The sequence below is a fragment of the Elephas maximus genome, chromosome 4, assembly GCF_024166365.1.
Source record: "Elephas maximus indicus isolate mEleMax1 chromosome 4, mEleMax1 primary haplotype, whole genome shotgun sequence".
In the NCBI taxonomy this organism is placed as follows: Eukaryota; Metazoa; Chordata; class Mammalia; order Proboscidea; family Elephantidae; genus Elephas; species Elephas maximus.
The window spans coordinates 190,800,452-190,822,434 of NC_064822.1; the positions used below are offsets into that span (position 1 = coordinate 190,800,452).

The window sequence follows — 21,983 nt, forward strand, 5'->3', positions numbered from 1 at the left end:
GGAGGCCCCTGGCTGTCCCCCGTGGCTGTAATACACATAAATGCATATATGTAACACCACACTCACTAGTGGCTGTAATACACACGTGTAAATGCACACATGTGACAATACACGCTCCCACCGGCCCCTGGAGGACAGGCGGTGCTCCTGGCACATTACGTCCAGCGAAGCCCCCATTAGCAGGGAGTGGTGGTCTCAAGGGGTTCATGATGGGAGGTGCTGTGGGATGAAGGAAGGCACCAGCAGGCACTGGATGGTGTGGATGCCCTGCAGAGCTAGGCCAGGCTCTGGTCTCCTCGGGCAAGGAGGTGCCCCCTGTCCCTGTTTGTCACGGCTGTTGTCACATGCCTGGGACCGGGGCTGGCCCTCACCACCAGCCAGATCGTCAGACCCATTGGATGATTCTGCCCTCCTGGGGAGTCAGTACAAGTTGGAGAGGTAGACTGTCCCCCACGGTCACAGCTGGGACAGACCCCTTTCCCAGGGACCCCTGGCTGTAGTGTGCCAGGAGGAGCAGCTGGTGTCTGGGCAGGGACCTTCTGCCTTCTGGGCCTGTGTGCACACTGATCTGTTCGCCCATCAGACCCTGCACCCACCACCCAGGCTTTGTGTGCATGAAGCCAGCAGCCAGTCGGCAGCCCTTGAGCCTCCTGCCAGGCTGGGTGGGCTGCATGGGGTGGAGGTGAGGCCCCAGGGCGGCTGGGGGAACCGGGCAGGATGAGAGGAGGAAGGTGGACGTCCATGGGGGCAAAGAAGGAGAATGGTGTCAGATGGAAAGGGAGTGTGGGGGAGAGAAAGGAGACCCAGAGCAGAGAGGCCCCTAGATGCTCCACAGGGACCACAGGGGTTGTCACTGGGAAATCTGACCTGAAGGTGCAGCTGACCCTGGATGCCCAGGGGCCTGCTGGCTCTGGCCTCGCACTTCTCATCCTGGGTGCCCACTGTGAGCCGCACTGGCCCGTGGGACCCCGTTGCGCCCTGACAGAACACGGGATCAAGCAGGCACTGGAACAAGGGCTGCCTGGAGCCAGCCCCTCTTCCTGGGTCCCAGGGAGCAGTGACCTGGGAACCTCCCCAGGGCTGCTCTGAAGGAGCCGGTGGTCAAAGAGATAAACGTGGCCACCATTGTTTGCGTAAAGGCTCTGTGTTTTACAGTCATGCCACGCTGCCCACCAGCAGCCACAGGGCCTTTACTGTGGCTGGTGCCAGCTCCCCGAGGAAGCCCCTTTCTACTCGGAGGCAGGAGAGCCTTGCCTTGCTCCTGGTCCTGCATCTCCCCAGCCCTGGCACCAGGTGGGCCTGCTGAACCCAATTGCCACCGGAGGGCCAGAGCAGGCCCCTGAATGTGGCTGGAGCTACTAGGCCGCCAGTGAGGGGTGCCAGGGCCTCAGCCAGCCTGCTGGGGCTGCATTAGAAGTGGGTGGGGGCCTGGCACCAGGTGGGGGGAGCTGGTCTGGTGTGCCCATTCTCTGAGCATGCACAGAGGTGACTGAGCAGGGACTCTTCTAACATGTTCCCAGTCTGGGGTGGAAGTGAGGCAACTCCGTTTGCCAAGCCCCATGCTCGGTGGGCTCTCTTGTAATCCCCTAAAGCCCCTTTGCGGGAGTCGCAGCCCCCAGGGTCCAAACGAGGCCAGGGCCGAGGTGGTGTCTCTACCATGGGCTCGGGCACCTGGTGGTGAGCGCTGGGTCTGGCTTGGGCGTCTGACCCTGAGCCGTGTCAGATGCCAGAGCAGCAGGCAGCAAGTGTAGGGGGGGGGTCCCTGAGGAAGCAGGGCAGGGGGGTGTGCACTGGGGCTGAGGACCAGGACATAGAGAAAGACAGGCTTAAGGGGGAACATCCCAGGGCTGGGGTGCACACGGTGGTGCTTACTCGGTGCTCACTGGGTGACTGAATGATCACCGTGATGACAGCCCTTCTCTGAGGTTTAGGAGGGTGACGGTTACTCCCTCGTGTGTCACACACCTGCCCTCAGCAGCCCCAGGCCTGCCCAGCAATGGTCGCCTGGGACCACTGGCCCCTCCACCGTGTTTGTCCAGAGACGGGTTCACAGTGCTACTCCGCCATCTGTCACCTATCCCCTGCTGGCCCTGAGGGCTACTGGGGCACCAGCTTGAGCTGGGGGCACCCTCAAAGGCTTTAGAGGGGACAGTGGATCCCTCGGAATGGCTGGTCTGTTTTAATAGACTTGACACTGCTCCTACTCAAAGGCTCCACCGGCCCAGACCTGGCCCTGGGAAGGGAGGGGTCTTGGTACGGTGACCCCTGGGCATTACTCCCCCAGGCCCCTTGCCTGCCATTCAGATCCTTATATCCTGGAGGGGCAGTGCCCCCCTTGGCCACTTCCAAGAGTTACAAATGGCCATCCAGCCCCTGGTGCTGCCCCACACCAGCGGCAGACACAGAACCTGTGTCCACGGGCTGGCAGAGCACCCACACCTGGCCCAGCTTCCCAGAGGGAGTTTTCCCTCCCCTGGGGCTCTGGGCTCCCAAGGATGGAGGAGCTGGTGCAGGTGTGGACACCTGGGAAACCAAGGCTAGGGCCAGAGGACCTGACTCCCCAGGCACAGCCCCATCGAGAAGCCCCGTCTGCCGGCTCCAAAGATCGACCACTGTTTGACTCCCATGGGGATGCCCCGACATGACACCCGGGTACCCCGAGTGCAGCATGATCGGCAGGTGTAGATACTCACCTGAAGGGGACAGGGTGCAGCCCACCCCGGGGCCCTGTGAGGGCGGGCCTAGGGGACAGGATTTTGTTCTACCAGATGCCTGAGGCCCCCTTGTTTACACAGGTGGGAAACACAGGACCTAAGAGCCATCTTGCTCTTGATTCTCTGGCCCCAGAGGAAATACTGAGGACACACCAAAGCGTGGTCTTTGTTTGGCTCTGAGCAGCGCTTCGGCTGAGGAAACTGCTGGGTGTGAGGTTGGCCCCTCGCAGTGAGGAGAGTGAGGGACTGGGTGGCTCACCCCAAAGAGGGCCCCTCAGCAAAGTGCCTTTATGATTCATATTTTGCCTGCATCTTAGTCTCTAAGGCCGCCATAATGCAAACACCACAAGGGGGTGGCTCGGAAGAACAGACATTTATTTTCTCACCATTCGGGAGCCTGGAAGTCTGCGGTCAGGTTGTGGCTTTAGGGACATGGCCTCGTTAACATAAAAAAAGAAAGCCCCCATTTCCAAACGGTCCTGCCCATAGGTGTGGGGCCTGGACTTCCATATGTATGTCTGGGGGATGCAGTTCAATCCTGAACACCCTGTTCAGCACTTCCAGGGGCCCAGCCTGAGCCAACAAGCCCCTCATGATGACTCTGGAGGTGGGCTCATGGAGCTGCCCTGGCCCTTGCACCAGCCTGGCTCTGCAGACTCCGAGCCCACTGCTCTCCCCTCCCTAGCCACTGTGCTTGGTGCCAGGATGTGTGATGGGCCTGCAGCCTCACCCACCTGCCTGCAAGGAGGAACACTTGGGTTCCATGAGCAAGTGTGGGGCCTTGCCTTGGTGGCAGGCCATGGAAGGCCCTGAGAGGCAGCTTCCCTGGGGGCTGGCAGGAGCTGGGAGGGGGCTGGGCTCTGGCACCCAGGGGTGGGCTGGAGGGATTAGAGGGGTCTTACCGTGGAAGTGCAGCCCAGAGGCCCAGCCCTGCAATGGCCCTGAGTGTCTCCCTGCCCTGGTCTCTGCTGGGCGCTTGTCCTCAGGCTCTCCCTCGCTGGAGGCCTTGCTCTGGCTGATGTTAGTGAGCTGGATGCTGAGCTGTGGCAGCTCTGGGTGGCTCTGTCCAGGGGCCCGGCATCCCCACTCCAGCAGGCAAGGGTCTGAGGTGTCTGGCTGGTCTTGGGGGCCTAGAAAGCCAGAAGGCCTTTGGCCATTACCCTGGGGAAAGAAAGCTGAGCTCCCCAGGTGTGGGGCCACCTGGGCTCACACAGCATGGCGGTGTGAGTATTCAGGTCAGAAGACTTGGCCACTCCTAGGGGCTGCATGACCTCAGGTGGGCGGACATCTCTGGGTCCCTGTTCCCTTGTCCCTAAAGCCCAAGGGAGAAAGAGTACACCTGCACTGGCTATGTGACCCCAAGCAGGTAGCAGAGCTTCTCTGGGCTCCATTCCTGTGTTGGTAGAGCAGACTGCAATGAGGCTTGCATGAGCTGATGGTTGTGATGGGCTTGAGGCAGACCTGGGTCTGTCTTCCTGTGCCCAGTTGGCAGCAGGCAGTGAGTGCCCACGAATGGTACCCACGGTTGCAACAGTATCAGGCGAGCAGGGATTTGAACCAGGGTCCTGTGCTATAACGCTCCATCTCCCCACCCTGTGCCTTGCCCAGAGTGCTGGGCGCCCCGAGGAGAAGCCATGCCCAAGAGAGACCCTGGGTGAGGCTGCTGTTTTGTTCACACCTGGGGAGTTGTCAGGACAACTGCGGCTATACAAACGACAGGAGTGGGCACCTGCCCTCCACACCTCACCTGGCAACCCCACCCTGCAAAAGTGACGTGGGGCCTCTCTCCTCATCCCTCTCTCACTCTCTTGTTTTTGACACAGGCCCTGCCAGTGATCCCTGTCCGGTGGTGCCCGTCTGCGTCCGAGCTCTGGCTGTGCTTGCAGGTATGTGAGTAACATTCCTCCCTGACCCAGGTACCCAGTGCGTGGCCACCAGTGAGGAACTGGCCCTGGACTGAACGCCTGGTGGCAGACGAGCCCCGGCCCCAGGCCTCAGTCTGCCTGTCTGTAAAGTGGGAACTGCTCTCCACCACAGGTTTTCACGTAGAGAGTCTGGGGCTCCAGGCTAGGAGGGTGGCCAGGTGGCTGGACTGCATCCCTGGAGTAGGCCTGCTTGTCTGCTTCACACCAGAGGTTCTGAATAAGGTTGGACAGAAGACATCAAAGACCAGGGGCAGGACAGGGGCAAGAAGACGTCCACCCACCGCCCTAGAATGATCTGTTTGTCCATCTGTCCTATAGGTATTTGCCGAGTGCCCCTGGGTGCTGGGCTCTACTTGGAGGCATGTAGAGCCCATTTGGCGTTTGCTGGGGCAGCAGAGCCCTGCCTTGGTCTGGAGGAGGTGGGGAGGGGGCTCCCAATGGGGATGTGGACGGGGCTTTGAGAGGAGAGTGAACAGACAAGCTGGATGGGCCTTGAGGCTCAGGCCTTGTTCTAGAAGGGAAGGGGCTGTGCATGCCTGGAGAGAGCTGGGTGTTGGGGGGACACAATGCCACTGTGGGAACAGTGCTGGGAAAGGGTGGAGGGCAGCCAGAGTGGTCCACCCAGCATCCGCTTGGTGGCCTCCCTTGTGCCTGCACTGTTCCCTGGCCTGGCTGGGCCTGCCGGGTGCCCCATGCCCATCCACTGGCCCAGCTGGCCTCCGGCCACGGTGGGTGTGAGGTGTGATCCTGGGGTACAGGCCACCCCTTGACCCCCCAGCTGAAGGCAGCTCCAACCTTGGACAAATGAGGACGCACCCTCCCAGGAAGCCTGAGCCCTGCGGGTCTGGGAGCAAGCCACCAGTTGCCGCTGAGTGAACTCTGACCCATGCCGACGACAACTGAGTCAGAGGAGAACTGGGCTCCGTAGGGTTTTCAGTGACTGAGTTTTTGGAAGGAAATTGCCAGCCCCTGGCCCCTCAGAAGGGCAACAGCTCTGTCAGCACACGGCGGCTGGGGAGCTTGGGCAGACGGAAGCTTCCAGAAAGGGCCCCGCCCACCTCCCTCTTTCTGGCCAGGCCCACCGCGTCTCAGTGCAGGCCAGGCAGCCATGTGTCCAGGCGGATATCCATCCTCCCCCCGCCCACCATTCGGCTTGCTCAGGCCCTGGCTCTGGGCTGGCTTTGTTGCCGAGTCCTCCACAAAATGGCCGCCTCATCCCCTCCGCCATTTTGTGACCGAGGCTGGGCAGGCAGCCTCAGGCGTGGAGGGGAGAGAGGGAGACCACTGCCTGGATGGAGCCCAGAGTCGGCCCCCATCCCAGCCAGGCCTATGCCTTGGGCAGTGTTCTTGGCCCCCGTGAGCAGTTTGGCAAGGCTGCCTGGGAGCCCTGGCCCTTGACCCAACCCTGCCTGGCCCTCCTACCCCAGTCTTCTCCACCGAGCTGACAGAGATGCTGCAAACCAGAGCCCAGAAGAGCTGTAATTAAAGCCATGCTCCTAGAGCCCCAGGCGGCCATGGGGCCAGCTTGGACAGTTCTAGAAAGAATGCTGGCCCAGTGGGGTGGACTCTCCGGACAGGGCTGGCTTGTTAGGCCCCGCTGAGGTGGGAAGCAGCACCCTCTGGCTCTCTTAAAAGCTTTGGCAGTGCAGCAACTGGTGCTGCCCTGGCATCTCTCTGCTGCTCCATCACACCCCTACCCTGCCCAGGGGGCATTGTGCCGGGCACAGGGTCTCTGCTAGCCAACCAGTCTTCTGGTACGGAGAAAAGGGGCTTCCTGGAGGAGGCAGCTCCAGGCCGAGAGGGTAGGACTCCAGCCTCCAGCTGGGCTTCCCTGGGGGCCTGGGCCCCCTGAGGTTCTACCAGACAGAAAGCTGGAGTGAGCCTGCCCCTCCCAGCCCTGCTGTCCTGCACCCCGTGGCTGTCCTGCAGAGCCCATGAGTCCAGCAACCTCAACACCACAGAATGCTGTCGGGGCTCCCTCTCCCATCACCGCCCACTGGTGCTCCCTCCAAGCCCGCTGCCCTTGGTTTATGCACAGTGTGGATGAGCCCCCTCCCTGTCAGTCCAGCCCGGGCACATCCCAGGCCACACCTTGCCGAGGGGAAGTGGGAACGCTAGAAGCAGACTGCAGACGGTCACAGGAAGCCCTGGCCGCCAGGGAGGAGCCCGAGGGCAGCATAAAGGAGCCTCTGTGGTCTCTGGAGCCGGCTCCTGGGCCAAGCTGTGAGGCCTGTGTGCTCCGCCGGCCACGGCAAGGTACAGAGGGGAGCAGGTATGCCTGTGGGAGCCGCCAGCCCACCAATGTCTGTGCTGCAATACACCGTGATAATGTCCACCCATGCTTCTTACTCTAGCGTGAACCACACTAATATACCATGGACTGCTAGAACAATAAACAAATCCGTTTTAGAAGAAATGCAACCGGAATGCTCCTTAGAAGCCAGAAACACAACCAGACTTTGGCTCAATTACTTTGGACACGTCATCAAGGAAGAACACCCGCTACAAAAGGACGTCATGTTGGTAAAGCAGAGGGTCAGCAAAAATGAGGGAAACCCGCCCTGAGGCGGATTGACACAACAGTGGACTGGAGCACACCAACAACCATGAAGATGGTGCAGGACCGGGCAGCATTTCATCCTGTGGTATGTGGGGTTGCCATGAGCCAGTGCCGACCGGGCGAAAACTAGCAACAACGACAAGGGCCACCAAAGGCCGGTGCACCTCCGTGGAAGAAGTTCACAGAAATTTCCACATAAAGAAGTAGCCAATGGTATTTGATAGAAGCGTGTGCACTTTTAGGGGATTGATATCATTTCTCTGGGTGACATGGAGGGTCCACAGCAGACCTGGTCAAGCCCAGCCTTGCCCCTTTCTCTGTGGGGCTGTGGGTCAGTTCTTTGCTATAAAAGGAGACCACGGAGGGAGGGCTCAGGGGCAAGAGGGCACACAGCAGGGCCTCAGGAGCTGGGGTGCCCTTTGCCGACCAGCTGTGGGGCCCCTGCCAAGCCCGCATGGCCTGGATGTGCCCTGGGACCTTCCCAGATGCCTTGTCCTTGCGGTTCCCGGAGAGAACATTCTGTGACCATGAAGTGAAGTTTGCACAGCCCGTCCCCTCCCTCGGGGAAACCCAGCCGAGGTCAGGATGGTGGAATGTACCCATCTCTCTGGCCAGTGCCACCCCACACACCAGGCCAGGCCCAGAGCCCCTGGGGGGCCCGGAGCGCCCAGCTTCCGGCAGGGAAAGTGCCACAGCAGAGGGGCTGCTGCCAGGTGGGCTGCCACAGGGCCGGGTTTCACCCTGGGCATCTTTAACGATGTGGTTGCATCTGGTCCCACTCCCTTCCTCCCTCGCTGCCTTGTGACCCAGACTGCGGCTTGAGTTGAGAATTTTCCAGAATTTTCAGAGGTTGAAATGGTTGCCTAATGCTGGAACTCCAGACAGAGATGCCCGTAGGGCAGAGAGAGAGAGGCCCTGCCTTCTTGCTTTTCCTTCTGAGCTCCAAACGGATCCTTTTACGTAACCCTGCAGTGTTAAAGAGGAATCCCTGGGTGCTGCAAACAGTGAACACACTCGGCTGCTAGCAGAAAGGTTGGAAGTTCCAGTCCACCCAGAGGCACCCTGGAAGAAAGGCCTGGCAATCTATTTCTGAAAAACCAGCCACTGAAAACCGTGTGGAGTATGGTTTTGCTCTGAGACACATGGGGTCGCCAGGAGTCGGAGCAGCCTCGTTGGCAGCTGGTACTGGTGGCGTGTTAAAGAGCAGTTAACCCAGCACATTGTTTGTTCTTTTCCAATAAATAATGAACGAACAAAAGAACAAACAAGTCTGTCTTGGAAGAAGTGCAGCCAGAATGCTCCTTAGAAGCAAGGATGGCGAGAATTTGTCTCACATACTTTGGACATGTTATCAGGAGGGATCAGTCCCTGGAGAAGGACATCGTGCTTGGTAAAGTAGAGGGTTAGCGAAAAAAAGGAAGACCCTCAACAAGATGGATTGACATGGTGGCTGCAACAACGGGCTCAAGCATAACAAGGATTATGAGGATGGCACAGGATCAGGCAATGTTTCATTCTTTTGTCCATAGGGCTGCTATGAGCTTGAACTGACTTGATGGCACCTAACGACAACCACCCCAGCAGATGCACCCTCTGCGCACAGACAGCCCCTGGTGCTTCGCCCAACAGTCCTGACAGAGGGGCACTGTCACCCGTGTGCCCGAGGCCTGGAGCCGGTGGGGGAGAGCAGAGTCCTGGTCCCATTACCAAGGGCCCTCAGGGCAGTGCTGGCCCCATGGCTTCTGGGCACTGCTGTTGCTCTTGTGGGTTCCACACTCCCACACACAGCATGTGCTCTTTAGCAAAGACACTCGGCACCTGCTGTGTGCCCGGCCCCGTCCTCGGTGCCTGGGATGTGGCTGCAGGCTCATTGGGCCTGGCTGCCACCCTGGGGAGTGGGCGCCCCCAAAGCCTGGCCCTTTCCCCTGTGAACGTAGAGGCCACTGGGCACTGGGAGAAAGAGCAGGGTGGGCTCAGGCCCTCCAAGCCCTTGGCAAACTCAGGGGGGCAGGTAGCTGGGCAGGGTGCTGACAAGGGGGCTGGTGAGGGAACCTGGGGGTGCCCCTACCACACTTGCAGCCCTGTGCCCTGAGGTATGCGGGACTGTGGGAAGAGCCTGGAACCCCAGGGCCCCAAAGTCCAGCTTTGGCTTTGCTGCTGTGCCCCCACAGGGTGACCTTGGTGGCAAAGAGGCTGCTGGACACTGCCTCGGCCTTGACCAGGGCCCAGCTGAGCTGTGCTGGCACCTGGGACGAGAGAAGCCAGTACCCTGCGCCTGCCTTTACTAAGTGTGACGTTTTGCTCACCATGGCTTTTTCTGCATTCATTTTTTTTTCAATGTTGCTTTAAGATGGTGCTTGTCTCGATGCTAGTTTTTGGTGCCCCCTTAAAGTTTGTACCCCAGTTGAGTACCTCACTCCCCCACCCTCGTCCCAGCCTGCCTGGCTCACAGTAGGTGCAAAGCTTATCCTAGGCGCCTAGCCCCAAGTCAGGATCAGGCTGCCCAGGCACATGTCTCGTTAACTTATGGGAGACCTGCCTTCCTCAGCCCCCCGGATGCCACCCCCCCACCCCATTTTTTTCCCAGACTCCGTTGTTGGCACGGGTTGCTGAGCAGAAACACTGGCTGCTTTATGGGGGAGAAACTCAATCAGGGTGGTGGGGGCGCGGCCCGGAGGGGGCGGCGTCCGCTCCCAGTGGCCCCGAGCCAAGTGCGAGGTGACTGCGAGGTGACACTGTCTGTCTGCCCTGCTTGCCCAGACATCCGCCAGGCCCTGAAAGGGCCACCTGCCCACGGAGGCCTCTGCACACCTGGCCCCTGGCCACCCTCCCCCACCACCACCACTCCCTGTGGCCAGCGGGCTCACGGTGGCAGCTGGCAGATAGCAGGACGTCTGCTGACTGCTCACTCCCTGGCGGCCCAGCTCAGGGGCCTTACAGGCTGTGCTGCCCCCACCCCCACCTCCTGGCCTGTCCAGGCAGCTGGGAAGGGTCCCTGTGGTCTGCCTCAGCGTCCCTGCCGTCTCCCCCTCCCCCCAGAAGGGCAGTCTTGGCTGTCTCTTCCCAGCCCCGAAGTCATGGTCACACCCAGGGCTGCAGGGCAGGTGGCTCCAGCAAGTCGACCCCCCTCCCCACCCCATAGAATTGGGGCCTTTCCTCCACGGGCTCAGGAGTGTCCTCATGAATGGTCACAGATACAATAATGCCAGCCCGTTCCAGAAATAACCCGACCTATTGGCTGAAGGGAAACTCTGGTGGCATAGTGGTTAAGTGCTATGGCTGCTAACCAAAGGGTCGGCAGTTCGAATCCACCAGGCGCTCCTTGGAAACTCTGTGGGGCAGTTCTACTCTGTCCTATAGGGTCGCTATGAGTAGGAATCGACTCAACGGCACTGGGTTTGGTTTTTGGTTTTTATTGGCTGAAGAAAGCCCAGACTCCATGTGAGCCCCTCTTGGCGGGGTCAAACCAGAAGGAGGGGCTGTGGGGACCATAACACTTTTCTCCCCCTCACCTGGATGCCCCCTGGGGACGGAGCCTGCCCCTGGACCAGGGTGTCCTCCTCTACCCCTCTTCTGGAGCAGCCACCCGCTGTATCAGTGCACTCACTGGGTCGGGGTGTTCCAGGGCTGGGCCTAGGGCCCAGAGGGTGAGCTGGGTCCCACAGCCTGGGCAGAGCTGGGATCCACTGGGCCATGTGGTCCCTCTAGGCTTCCAATACGCAAGACAGAGGAAGAGGGAAGCATGGGCCCTTGTGGGAAAGGGGCAGAGAAAGTGGGGGTTGCTCCTGGCAGAGAGAGAGCCAAGGGCACAGGCTGGGTGGTGGGAGAGCCTGGTAGACGTCCGAGGAAAGAGGGGTGCTGCCTGGGCCATTGGCTGCTCTGGGGACTGGAGGGGGCTGGGAGTCCCGTGTGACGTGGGGCAGCCATGGCATGACAGGGGGCACAGAGAGGGTGTCAGGGCCAATGGGGGCTGGCGTGGCCTGCTGGGACTGCAGTGGAGCTGCTTGCAAGGGCTACTTTCCCACCATGCTGTCTCCCTGGGACCCCCGACTGCCTGGGGGGTAATGTCCCGTTAGTGGAAAGGGCACGAGGCTCGGAGGGCCACACCTTGCTCAAGGTCAAGAGTCGGCACTCTTCAGGGCTGGAACCTGAGCGTGTCTAACTCCAGGTCCAGTGCCCTCCCTGCCTTTCCAGTGGCTGTACCCAGGTCACCAGCTGTAGCTCAGCCTCAAAGCCTTCCAGCTGGCCGCAGTCCCTCCCTTCCGCTCAGGTTTGTCTTATCCACCTTCCCTTCCCACCACGTGCCAACCGGGAGTGCATTGTGCCAGAAATGTGCCAATGTGTGGTGGGCTTTGAGATCTGTGAGCAAGGGGCATTGGGTCCTGTGAGCCCCCCGGCCTTCTGATCTTGGAAGGACCCCTAGCCTCCCTCCGAGCCTTGCCATCCGCCTCTCTAAGGCTCAGGTCCCTGGTGATGCCATAACCAAGTGCATGGACAGGCCAGCTCCCTAGGAGGACAGCACAACGAGCGTCCTGGGAAAGCTGGCCATCCTGACTATCCAGGACAAGGCCTGGGTCTGGGTCATCTCTGGCCTGGTATCACCCAGCACAGGTCTGGCCATGGTGGCCATTCAGTCTAGGCCACCATGCTGGATAAGAGGCTGGGGTCTGCCTCTGATTGTCTTGAGAGGCCTGGGAGGGTGGGTTTGGGCATCCCGGAGTCCCTTCCAGAACTGACACTGCCACTTTTCTTTCTAAAGCCCAAACAGGTCAAGGGCTCCTGTCTGCGGGCTGCTCACCACCCCAGAGATGTCCTCGGCCCAGCCTGAGCCGCAGGCAGCTACGACCTTGGTCATTGGCAGAAGATAGCCAGCCAGTCTCACTCCTCAGCCTCACTCACTGAATGCCCAGATAACCGTCACAGGATGACAGCTGTAAGACCACTGCACGCCCACCTCTCATCCTCACTTGGGGAAGTAGGAAGCCATGGAAGATTATAGTGGGAGGGGTGCGGTCAGAGGTGTCCCTCCCGTCAGTCAGTCGGCAGGCCCCGCCCTCAGGCACAGTGGTCTTTAGGTGTGAACTCAGTAGTCACCGTAACCTTGGACCCTGTTGGTCTCTGCAGACTGAAGGGTCTCTGGCCTCCACATGGGCCTGGCCGTGGCCTGCAGGAAGCCATGGTCCACTGCAGGGTGTTTAGGAGGAAGAGACTGCCCCGTTCCCTCCGTACTGTGAGGGCTCACTCTCCCAAGGTTCACACTCACATCCCTGAGACAGCTCCCCCTTTCCTCCCAGCCATCAGTAGTCCCAGAGAGCCATCTAATGCCCCCAGGCCACCTGCCATTAATCCAGCACCAGTGAGATGCGCCCATGGTGAGTCTAGCCCACAGTGAAAAGAAGGCCCAATGAGGGAAATCTAGTCATATCCTACTTCTCACAGGCTGGGGAGGGGCTTGTGGTGATGGCCAGGGTGGACCTGGGGGTCTCTTGCTGTCTGTCCCAAGCTGTCTCCTCTCCCCATGGATCCTGGCCAGTGGTGTGGCCCAGAGTCCCCGACCTGGGTTCAGCCCTCTGGTGGTCTGCACTGCTGGCTAGGGGCTGGGGCCAGGCCTGGGCGGACAGGTGGTGCAGACCATAGGTAGGGCCACCCACGCAGTTCCAGCTCTGGTTGTTGAGAGCAACCCTCCAGGGCAGCTGGCTGTGCCAGCGCTATATCTGAACCAGGAAGCCATGGCCCTGCAGGGCATGAGATCTGCCCAGGCCGCCCAGGGGGAGGCCCAGACTGATTTAGCTGCTGCGCTGTCCTGCCCTACACCACCTCAGTGTGCTGGATGGGGAGCCTAGAGCCCCGGGAGTGTCCAGCCCAAGGTGTCTGGGGCTCAGGGACTGAGTCAGAGGCCAGGCCATGTGCTTGGGTGTACCGAGGCCTGGGCCTTCCCTGCAGACCACTGAGGGGCTTGCAGTCAGGGGGCGAGAGGCCACAGCACGGACGGGAGCCAGATCCTCCAGCCTCAGTGTCCTCACTGGCATGAGGTCAGCAAACACAGCTGGGATCTTCTAGCCATGAGCACTCACCACTGCTGGGGGTGTTCAGAGAAGGCCCTCAGCCACTCTCCCCTAAGCCCCTACTTTCAGCCAGCTCTGCCTCAAGAGTCCTTGGAAGGCACTGGCCAGATGCTGGCCCAGGGGTTCAGAATTAAAGCATGGGGTTGGGACCCCCAGACCCGCTCATGCAGACTTCGTTCTGGGGCTCAAGGGAACATGGGGTGCCTGTGCCCCGAGGCTGGGCAGTGCCAGGTTGGTGGGGGGGCACCTCTGGCCCTGGTTCCCACTCCTGTTGGCTCTACACCTCAGTCCTCCAGCTCTGCCTGGACGACGCTGGGCTTGAGTCTCTCGTGCCTCCTTGGGTGGGACTCAGGCTCACCCCAGGTCCCTCAGGATGGCGGAGGGTATGCCACCCCAGAGAGGTGTGGGCAGCGCAGGGCCCAGCGCCCAGGGCCTGTCCAGGGAGCAGAGCTGCCCTGGTTATGGGGACAGGGACATCTCCCTACAGCAGGGGCAAGGCCAGGTCCAGAGAGCTCGAGACAGCAGGGCTCCTGGCCTTACCCCCACTTCCTCTTGGCCTGTCTGAGCCTCCGTTTCCTTTCTGTGAAATGAGACCAGTGACCTGGCCTCACCAGGGCTGGAGGACTGGACAGTACTACCCAGCCTGGTGCTTGCCTGGAGGAGGCAGCCTGCTGAGGAGGGGCCTGAGGAAGGAAGTTTGGGGAGATTTTCAGTCCACTTTAGCACCGAAGAGCTCAGAGCTCTTTCTCAGCAGGGAGCAAGATGTTTGTCATCCAAGCCCCGGGCTGACCAGTGGCTCAGTGGGGACTGTTACCTGGGAGCAGGTGGCACGAGGTCTGCTTAGTGCTGGTCCTGAGCTTAGGCTAGAGCCCCTGCCAGCCCTTGGGAGGTGCAGCCCTGTCCCTAGTGCCCCTCCAGTGTCCTCAGTTTTGGCCCCGGCTACCTTGAAGGAAACGACGATGCCCTGAGCCTCTCCTGTGGCAGGCTTGGCCCTGTGGACATGCAGGACCAGGCAGGGGGCCCATGGGAGGCACCCCTGGCCAGGAGGCGGATGGACTCTAGGCCCCCAAGGCCACGTCACCTGGGGTCTGGGAGCAGGAACACTGCTTGTGGCGCCCAAGCTGGGAAGCTGGGTGGGCAGAGGACGGGCTGTGGTTAGTGGACATTGCAGCACCTTTGACACACGCTAGCCTCTGACAAATGAGTCTTCCTCCTGGCCTTACCTGTGTGGAGAAGGCCCTTGAGGACGTGACAGCCACTCCTGTCCCACTGGGAGCCATTCATCACCTGGAATGGTCCCCAAAAGGCCATGCTGGGCTGCTCCCTTCCTTCCACCTCCCTCTTCTCTCCCTCTCCCCATCTTCTGTCCCTTTCTTTCTTCCAGCTCTCTCTCTCTGTTTGGTGGTTTTCTCCAGCAGGGCTTCTCTCCCTGCCAGGCTTCAGGGGAGTTCCGGGTGGGGGGGGTCAGTCAGTGGGTCCGTGGACCCTCTGCTGCCCACCCCACCCCAACTGCCAGACCCTGTCCCCTGCAGCCCTCCCCTCCACGAGGAGGCACCTCCGGAGCTGAAGCCTGCCCCAGCTGAGACGGACCGCCCTTTGGGGTGAGGTAGTAGGTTGTATAGTTTGGGGCTCTGCCCTGCTTTGGGATAACTATACAATCTACTGTCTTTCCTGAAGTGGCTGTAATATCTGCGGTGGACAGAGCATCGAGGACCCTGGGGGGGAGGGGTGTGGTTGGCAGGCGGGGTGGTGGGGAAGAGGGGAGGAATGGCAGGAGTGGGGGCCAGTGAGTGCCATGCAATAAAGTCTGACAGGTCTAGTTTTCACTTGCTGTGTGGCCTTGGGCCAGTCCCTTGGCATCTCTGGGCCTCAGTTTCCTCATCTGTGAAATGGGAGCAAGTGAGAATGAAGGGGACTCTGTGGGAGGCATCCAGAGCAGAGCAGGGCTCAGAGCTAGCCCTTCCCTCTCCCCCTGTGCTACACTGAGAGCAGGTGGGCCACACAGCAGTGGTGCAGCCTGTGCCCCCCACCGGCTGCTCCCCACTTCAGACCCAGGCCCCAGGGAGGGTGGGGGGACCAGGCTGTCCTGCTCCTCCTCAGCCCTCACCTTCCCCAAGCAGGAGGCGGGATGGGGCACCTCGTGGGTACAAGCTCATCCCTTCCCCCCACTAGCCCTGCCCAGTAGATGGTGTGGGCTCCACTTCACAAAGGGGAAACTGAGGCCTGAGACATCCCAAGCCAGCAGATTGCCCTCCCACTAGGCAGCTTCTGCATCTCCCGACCCCCGCGCCTGCCCAGCCCTCCAGCCCGGCTCCGTGGCCCCTCAAGGGCACCGGCCAGGCCTGGGCTGGGCATGGCGGCAGCGGGGCGGGGTGTCACGGGCCCCGCCCCTGGCAGCCGGACACAGCGGGGTGAGGTAGTAGGTTGTGTGGTTTCAGGGCAGTGATGTTGCCCCTCAGAAGATAACTATACAACCTACTGCCTTCCCCGAGGTGCCCAGTGACATCCCCCAGGGGCCCGCCTCCCCAGCTGGATTCGAGGTGGTGGTGGGGGTGAGCCCTGAGCCTCAGGGGGACAGGCCGAGCCTGGTGCTGTCCTCAAGCTCAATAAAAGCTGTTCCCATGTGATTTTGGAATCGGCTGTTTTTCATTCTAGAAGCCCAGGGCTGGGCAGTGGTGGGCGTGAGGGGTGGCGGGGCACGTCTGCTGTGTGAGAATATATGGTTTCTGCATGACCCCATGGGAGTGACCCCATGGAAGCTCTGTGCCAAGCTGTCCAGGTTTGAGGGCTCACCCGAGGAAGCTTCTGTCCGCCCATCCCAGGCCCGCCCAGCAGCTTTCAGGCCCTCCCAGTGGGCTCAGACCTGGACCCCAGACACCAGCCCAGCCTCCAGCCTCCTTTTGCTCTCTTGGGCCCAGCCGTGTGTAGACCAGGGGGCATGAGACCAGGCCCTGGAGTCACTGCTCTGCTCCCAAAAGGTGGCCCCCTCGTGGTGGCGGTGACCCAGTCAGCGGCCCAGAGCATAGTCCAGGGCTGGTCCTTACCTGGCTGCATGGTGCTGACTGGGCCCAGCCGTCTCCATCCTGTGCCCAGCCACCTCCAGAAGACCTCCAGGCACCCCTTAATTTGGAGTCCAGGGCCTGACTGCCACCCCCATGTGGTCACCCACATCTCTCCTAGGAGGCCTTAGGCCAGAGTGTCAGCCCAGGTCACATGGTGTGGGCTCCACTTTACAGTGGGAAAACTGAGGCCCAGAAAGCCAGCAGGCTGCCCCTTCCCACCAAGGCGAGATGTTCCCAGGCAGGAAGTGTGGAGGCGGCCCATCGAGGCCAGCCCCAGGCCCAAGAGGACCCCTGGGGGAAGGTGCTGGCACAGCCAGGTGTACTCCTGCCCTAATGGGTGCGAGCCCAGTGCCTGGGAGGAGCCAGCCAGGCCCCACAGCCCCCACTGAAGACCCTTGGCTGGCTTTTGCGGACAGCTCGAGGCACACAGTTGGATCCACCACAGTCCCTGCTGATCCAGGCCAACAAGAATGTGGAGGACCCCAGGTGTGGACCCTGGGATAGGGACCAGCGGAGATGCCTGGGCCAACCAGGGGTCTAGCGGGGGCATGTGTGCAGCAGCCTGAGGCTGGCAGGTCCTCCTGTCCAGCTCTGGCCCTCGACCCCCACCCATGTGTCAGTGCGTCCCTACTCCCGGCGTCCTGGCTTCTCCCCCGTTGAAGGCCACCCAGGCTGCTATCTCCAGCCCTGGTACCTGTCCTGAGCCCTCCTGTCCTCCTGCCCTGGGTTCTGCAGGCCCCACTCCCTGCCCCCTCAGTGCCCAATCCTGTGCTGCAGACCCCCAGGTCCCATGCCTGTGTCCCCCAGGAATGCCGCTGTGCAGGGGTCAGGGCTGATGGGGTATCTAGGACAGGGAGGGCTTCCTGGGCTGGGCCCTGAAGGCTGTGCAGGAGTTTGCAGCCAGAGACAAAGTGGACCAGCCTTGGCCGCGGAGAGCCCATGTCCCCTCCACATCATCCTCTAGGCTAGGAGAGGTGACAAGCCAGGGCCTGCCTCCACCTGGATGTCCTCCCTTGCTCCTTCCTGCTCATCAGGGTTCCCCTCCCCACACACAGCAGGGAACCCCCCTTCTTGAGTGTTTACAGCTCAGGCCTTTGCCCAGGCAGCCCGTGTCTGTTTCTCTGAGCAGGCCGTGACACCCCTGGAGTCAATTCAGCCTTTGCCCTGTGCCTAGTCCTGCTCTGGGCAGCCTGCAACCTGGTGGGGGAACAGCCAGCGATACACACAGTGACCACCCTTTGTGGTCAGCACCATGGCAGGGGCAGCCCAGGACTGGGGGAGCCCTGGAACCAGAATGGCAGTCAGGGGTGGCTTCCTGGAGGCAGTGACACCAGGCTTGCTTTGCCCCCTCACCCCCAGCCAACCAATGCCTCTCTGGCGAACTGGCCATCCCTAGAGACAGGGTGTCAGAGCCCCCCAAAAGGTAGGCATGGGGGGCTTGGGAGGGCCAGAGACTACCCATGATCCAGTCAACAGCAACATGTTGAAGTAATTTCATCCCCAAACAAACTGGATCAAGACGTCAGTTTGATTCAAGCAGTTAATTTGTTTTCATCCCCTGACACAGGGAGGCCCTGCGGGGTAACGGAAAAGGTCCTGGGCTTTGGGGAGACAGGCCCGAGCTGTCACTCTTCTCGCCCGGCCTCAGTTTCCCCATCTTACAGAACCCCACTTCATAGGTTGCTACAGGGATTTAAAGGAGCCCGGTTGGCACAACTAAGCACTCAGCTGCTAACAGAAAGGCTGGGGGTTCGAACCCACCAGTGGCTCCACAGGAGAAAGACCTGACGACCTGCTTCCGTAAAGACTGTGGTTGTCATGTGCCGTCCAGCCGATTTCTGACTCATAGCGACCCCATGTGGTGGAGCCAAACGGCCCCATGGGTTTTCTGGGCTGTAATCTTTACAGGAGCAGACCGCCAGGTCTTTCTCCACAGAGCTACCGAGTGGGTTCCAACTGCCAGCCTTTCAGTTAGCAGCTTAACCATTGCACCACTAGGCCCCTATCCTATAAGGATTACAAAACCCCGTGGGGCAGTTCCACTCCGTCACATGGGGCTGCAATGAGTGGAAGTCGACTCGAGGGCACGCAACAACAACAACAGTCGTTTAAGGAGACCACAGTTCCCAGTGCTTAGCTGGGGCAGGGAGGGTGTAGGCCGACCAGCTGGTCCTGAGCCCTGGCCCAGAATGCCTTGTGCCCATTGCTGCCCGATCCAGGAAGTGGCTCCTGGCCTAGCTGCAGCCTCTGGGCCGGGAGGAAAGCGGTGAGGCCAGCAGACAGTGGGTTCCCTGCATGCAGGAGGCCCCCCTGGGACCTCGGCAGCACCTCCCTCCGACTGTGGGCTCCCCAGGCAGGTGGGGGACGTGGTCCTGGATGTGGATGACCAAACTTGACAAAGACCTAGCCTGCGCACGCGCTCGTGTGTGTGTGTGTGTGTGTGTGTGTGTGTGTGTAGGTGGGGAGCCAGGGCCTTTGAGGGGGCACGGCTTTCCGGGGTCCATGTGTGCCAAGCTGTGCAGCCCCTCCCCGGCCCCCAGCGTGTGTCCTGCAGGAGAAGGGTCTTCGTGTTTGCTCCGAGGAGCTGACACATCAGAGACTGGCTCTGGGATGTCCAGGGCGGCCCAATAGAGAGGCCCATGGGCCCTACAGCCCTAAAAGGGAGCAGCATGAAGGCTTCAACTCCCAGGGTCGAGGAGACAGCTCTGACCCAGAGGAAGGTCAGTGAGGAGGGAGAGAGAGACCTGGTGTTCCATGGGACGTGCCCAGCCACCTCTGACCTTGGACCCCCTTGGAGGGACGGCTGAGCCTGCCAGGCATGAAGACCCTCACCATGGAGCCCCGCCTGGGCCCTCCTGGCTAAGTGGCACCAGTGGGCGCTGAGGGCCAGGACGTTTAAAGAGGCCCCACCATCAGGGTACACAGGCAGACCCATGGTATCCACTAGCAAGGTGGGCACAGTGCCCAGGGCCTCCAGTACCGCTAGGGGCCCACAAAGGGTTTTATTTTAAAATCAGAAGGAAAAAAAACAAAGAATATAATAATCTTGAATATGAAATAATGACTCCAACTTGCATTATATTTTTCCTTGTACCAGCATGGTCACAAAATTCACTATTTTTACGGAGGAAGAGGCCCATATGGGCAGTGCCTGGGCTGAGGAAGTTGTGCTGGGCCTGTTGGCGGGGTGCCACTGCCCTCACCCGACCCTGGCAGGTCGACTCCTGAGATTCCGCCCCTTAATCTCCGTCATCCCAGCCAGCCAGAGGAAGGCCTTGGCACCCCTGCCATTGGACTGTGCGTTTCCCAACAGCGACACCTTGTGGCGGCCGGAGGACTTGACGGCTGTGAGCTGCCAGCCTCTCTGGTGCTGGTGGCCAGGGCATAGAAGGGGTTGGAAGGTTGGAAGGGGACGGAAGCTTCTGGCTGTGGAGGGAGGGGTCCTGAGTGATGACTGGGCGTGTCCACCCTACACCACCCTGCACCAGCCGTGCTGTGGTCACAGGAGGGGCAGCCCCACCCTCAGCCCCCATCATAGGAAGGGGGTGAGCCAAGGCCAGGTGAGGCCCCTGCAGAGTTGGGGTGAACCTCAGGCAGCATTCTGGGCCCCAGTCCCCACCACTGAGCCACTTGGCCAATGGGCCTGGGATCAGCTCTGGGATGAGGGTCTGAGTGCCTGGCAGGCTCAGCCATCCCTCTAAGGGGACTCAAGGTCAGAGGTGGCTGGGCCAGCTCTCACAGAACCCCATTGTCTGCCTCCTCAGGCCACCCTCCAGGGGCAGCAGACAGCAAACTACAGGAACACAGAGGGAGCTGCCCACATCACCCACATCTGGACCCAGGCACCACCCACTGGCTTGCTTGGAGCAGGGTAAAGTGCCTGAGCCTGGGAAAATGAGAGCCTGGATTAACCACACATCGGGAGGGGGTGCCCAGGCCAGGGAGGCTCAGAGCAGCCTTTCTGGTTTTAGTGGTCTGTGAGGTCATTGGTGTCCCCCAGGAGGACCCCGAGTCCCAGCTGCTAGGGCCAGGCAAATCTGGCAGTCAGGGGCTCCTCCTGTCTCTGTCCTCACCAGCCCTGACACGCTCCGAGCCCACCTGTGTGGGGTCTGCTTCTCCACTAGACTCCTGGCTGCTGGAATTTGTGTTGTCTCTCTCCCTGCAGGGTCCCCAGCACCTAGCCCAGGCCTGGCACACAGTAGATGCTCAATAAATGCTCATTCAATGAACGAACAGATTAGGATGAGCACATGGTCTGGGGGAGGGAGGGTAGAGCCCAGTGCCACGAGGAAACTGGCAGGAGAGGAGGTAGGGCAGGTCGGTGGCTTCCTGGGGACCCCGAAGACCCTGGCTGAGTGGACAGATGGCTGTCCCTTGCAAGGGCTGTGAGGCACTCTTGGACAAGTACGTCCAGAGCTTCTGCCCAGGTATCATTTCTTGGAGTCACGCTGCAGCAAGCCCATTGAAGGCAGTGACAAGGACTGCAGGGAAGAAACAGGCCTGTTTCACTTGGTTTAGCCCAAGGTTTCCCAGACAGGCCTGACCACACCAGCCACAGCTTTTTAAGTCACACTGGTGGCTGTCCCACAGAGCAGGAGCCACTACAGAGTGCCTGGGAAACTGCGTTCACCAGAGGTCCCCCAGCTGCTGTGAAGGGAGAGCCCCGTAGAGGTGGAGAGGGTCTGCAGGGACCTGGACCACAGAGGGGACTGCAGTGGGGGGGGTCTGCAGGGACCTGGACCACAGGGGGGACTGCAATATGTGGGGGGAGAGGGTGTGCAGGGACCTGGACCACAGGGGCGACTGCAGTGTGTGGGTTGGAGATAAAAGCAATGGGGAGATGATGTCATTGGGACCTGGGGGTTGACTGGAGGCAGAAGTGGGGGAAGAGGGGGTCCAGGTCACTGAGACGGGCGCCGGGGCTTGGAGGAGGTTCAGGCAGGTGAGGTTTGGACCATGTCCCGTGTGAGGTACCCCAGAGGCTGGATGGCCAGTCTTTGCCCTGGAGGGGGCCACCTGGGCCTACCCTGCAAGGACCCAGGCCTGTCGTCTGTCCAGCCAGGCTCCATCACCGCCCCTCCACCTTCCCAACACACCTGTCATTCGAGTAGAGACCCTGGACTTCCCTGCCCACCTGTCCAAGCCTTCAGGGTCAGAAGGGTGCCCTTCATGCCCTGCCCTGGTGGAAATCAGGCCACAGTCAGACTCAGGACCAGCAACAGGGTCCCTGAGGACCCAGGCTCAGCAGATCCCAGGACAGAGGTTAGAGATGGGCAGCATACCTTAATGTGCTGGGAGGGCCCAAGGTGGGCTTGGGGCAGGGCACCCAAAGGCAGGAACGGACACACAACTCTGTTCTCAGGCAAAGCCATCGTCCTGCTGGGGAGGCCCCTCCCAGGCAGTCATGGCCAAGTTCGAGGCAGGAGTCTCCCACGGAGATCCTGGCCATCAGTGGGCTCTGGGGACAGAAGCTCAGGAGCAGCCGTGCTGGCTCTGCCATTGCCAACCTCCACATGGCCAGGGTGGACATCTGGACCAGACATGCCGTCAGGGCAAACAAGCCTACCGGTGACTCAGGTCCTTGCAGGGCAGGGATGGGCGTTCCCATGTCCCCTAAACCCCATCAGCGCCCCCCACCCCCCACCCAGCCAGGGACT

The 21,983-nt window shown here is 60.8% G+C and overlaps 1 protein-coding gene across 8 annotated transcripts in view; it reads left to right on the forward strand.

The window, feature by feature from the left end:
* Positions 1-14,970, forward strand: part of LOC126076157 (splicing factor, proline- and glutamine-rich-like) — a 67,190-nt gene extending 52,220 nt beyond the window's left edge. For 7 of the 8 annotated variants that reach the window (XR_007517437.1, XR_007517436.1, XR_007517438.1 and 4 more), the window contains exons 3-4: positions 4,538-4,600; positions 11,959-14,970. Coding sequence is in view for 2 of the 8 variants with exons in the window: in XM_049884659.1 (XP_049740616.1) it covers positions 4,538-4,600; positions 11,959-12,027 (132 nt within the window). In the remaining 6 variants the exon portion in view is untranslated. The remainder of the gene's footprint in view (positions 1-4,537; positions 4,601-11,958) is intronic. The other variant, XR_007517435.1, reaches the window with a different exon arrangement.
* The last annotated feature ends 7,013 nt before the right edge of the window (positions 14,971-21,983 follow it).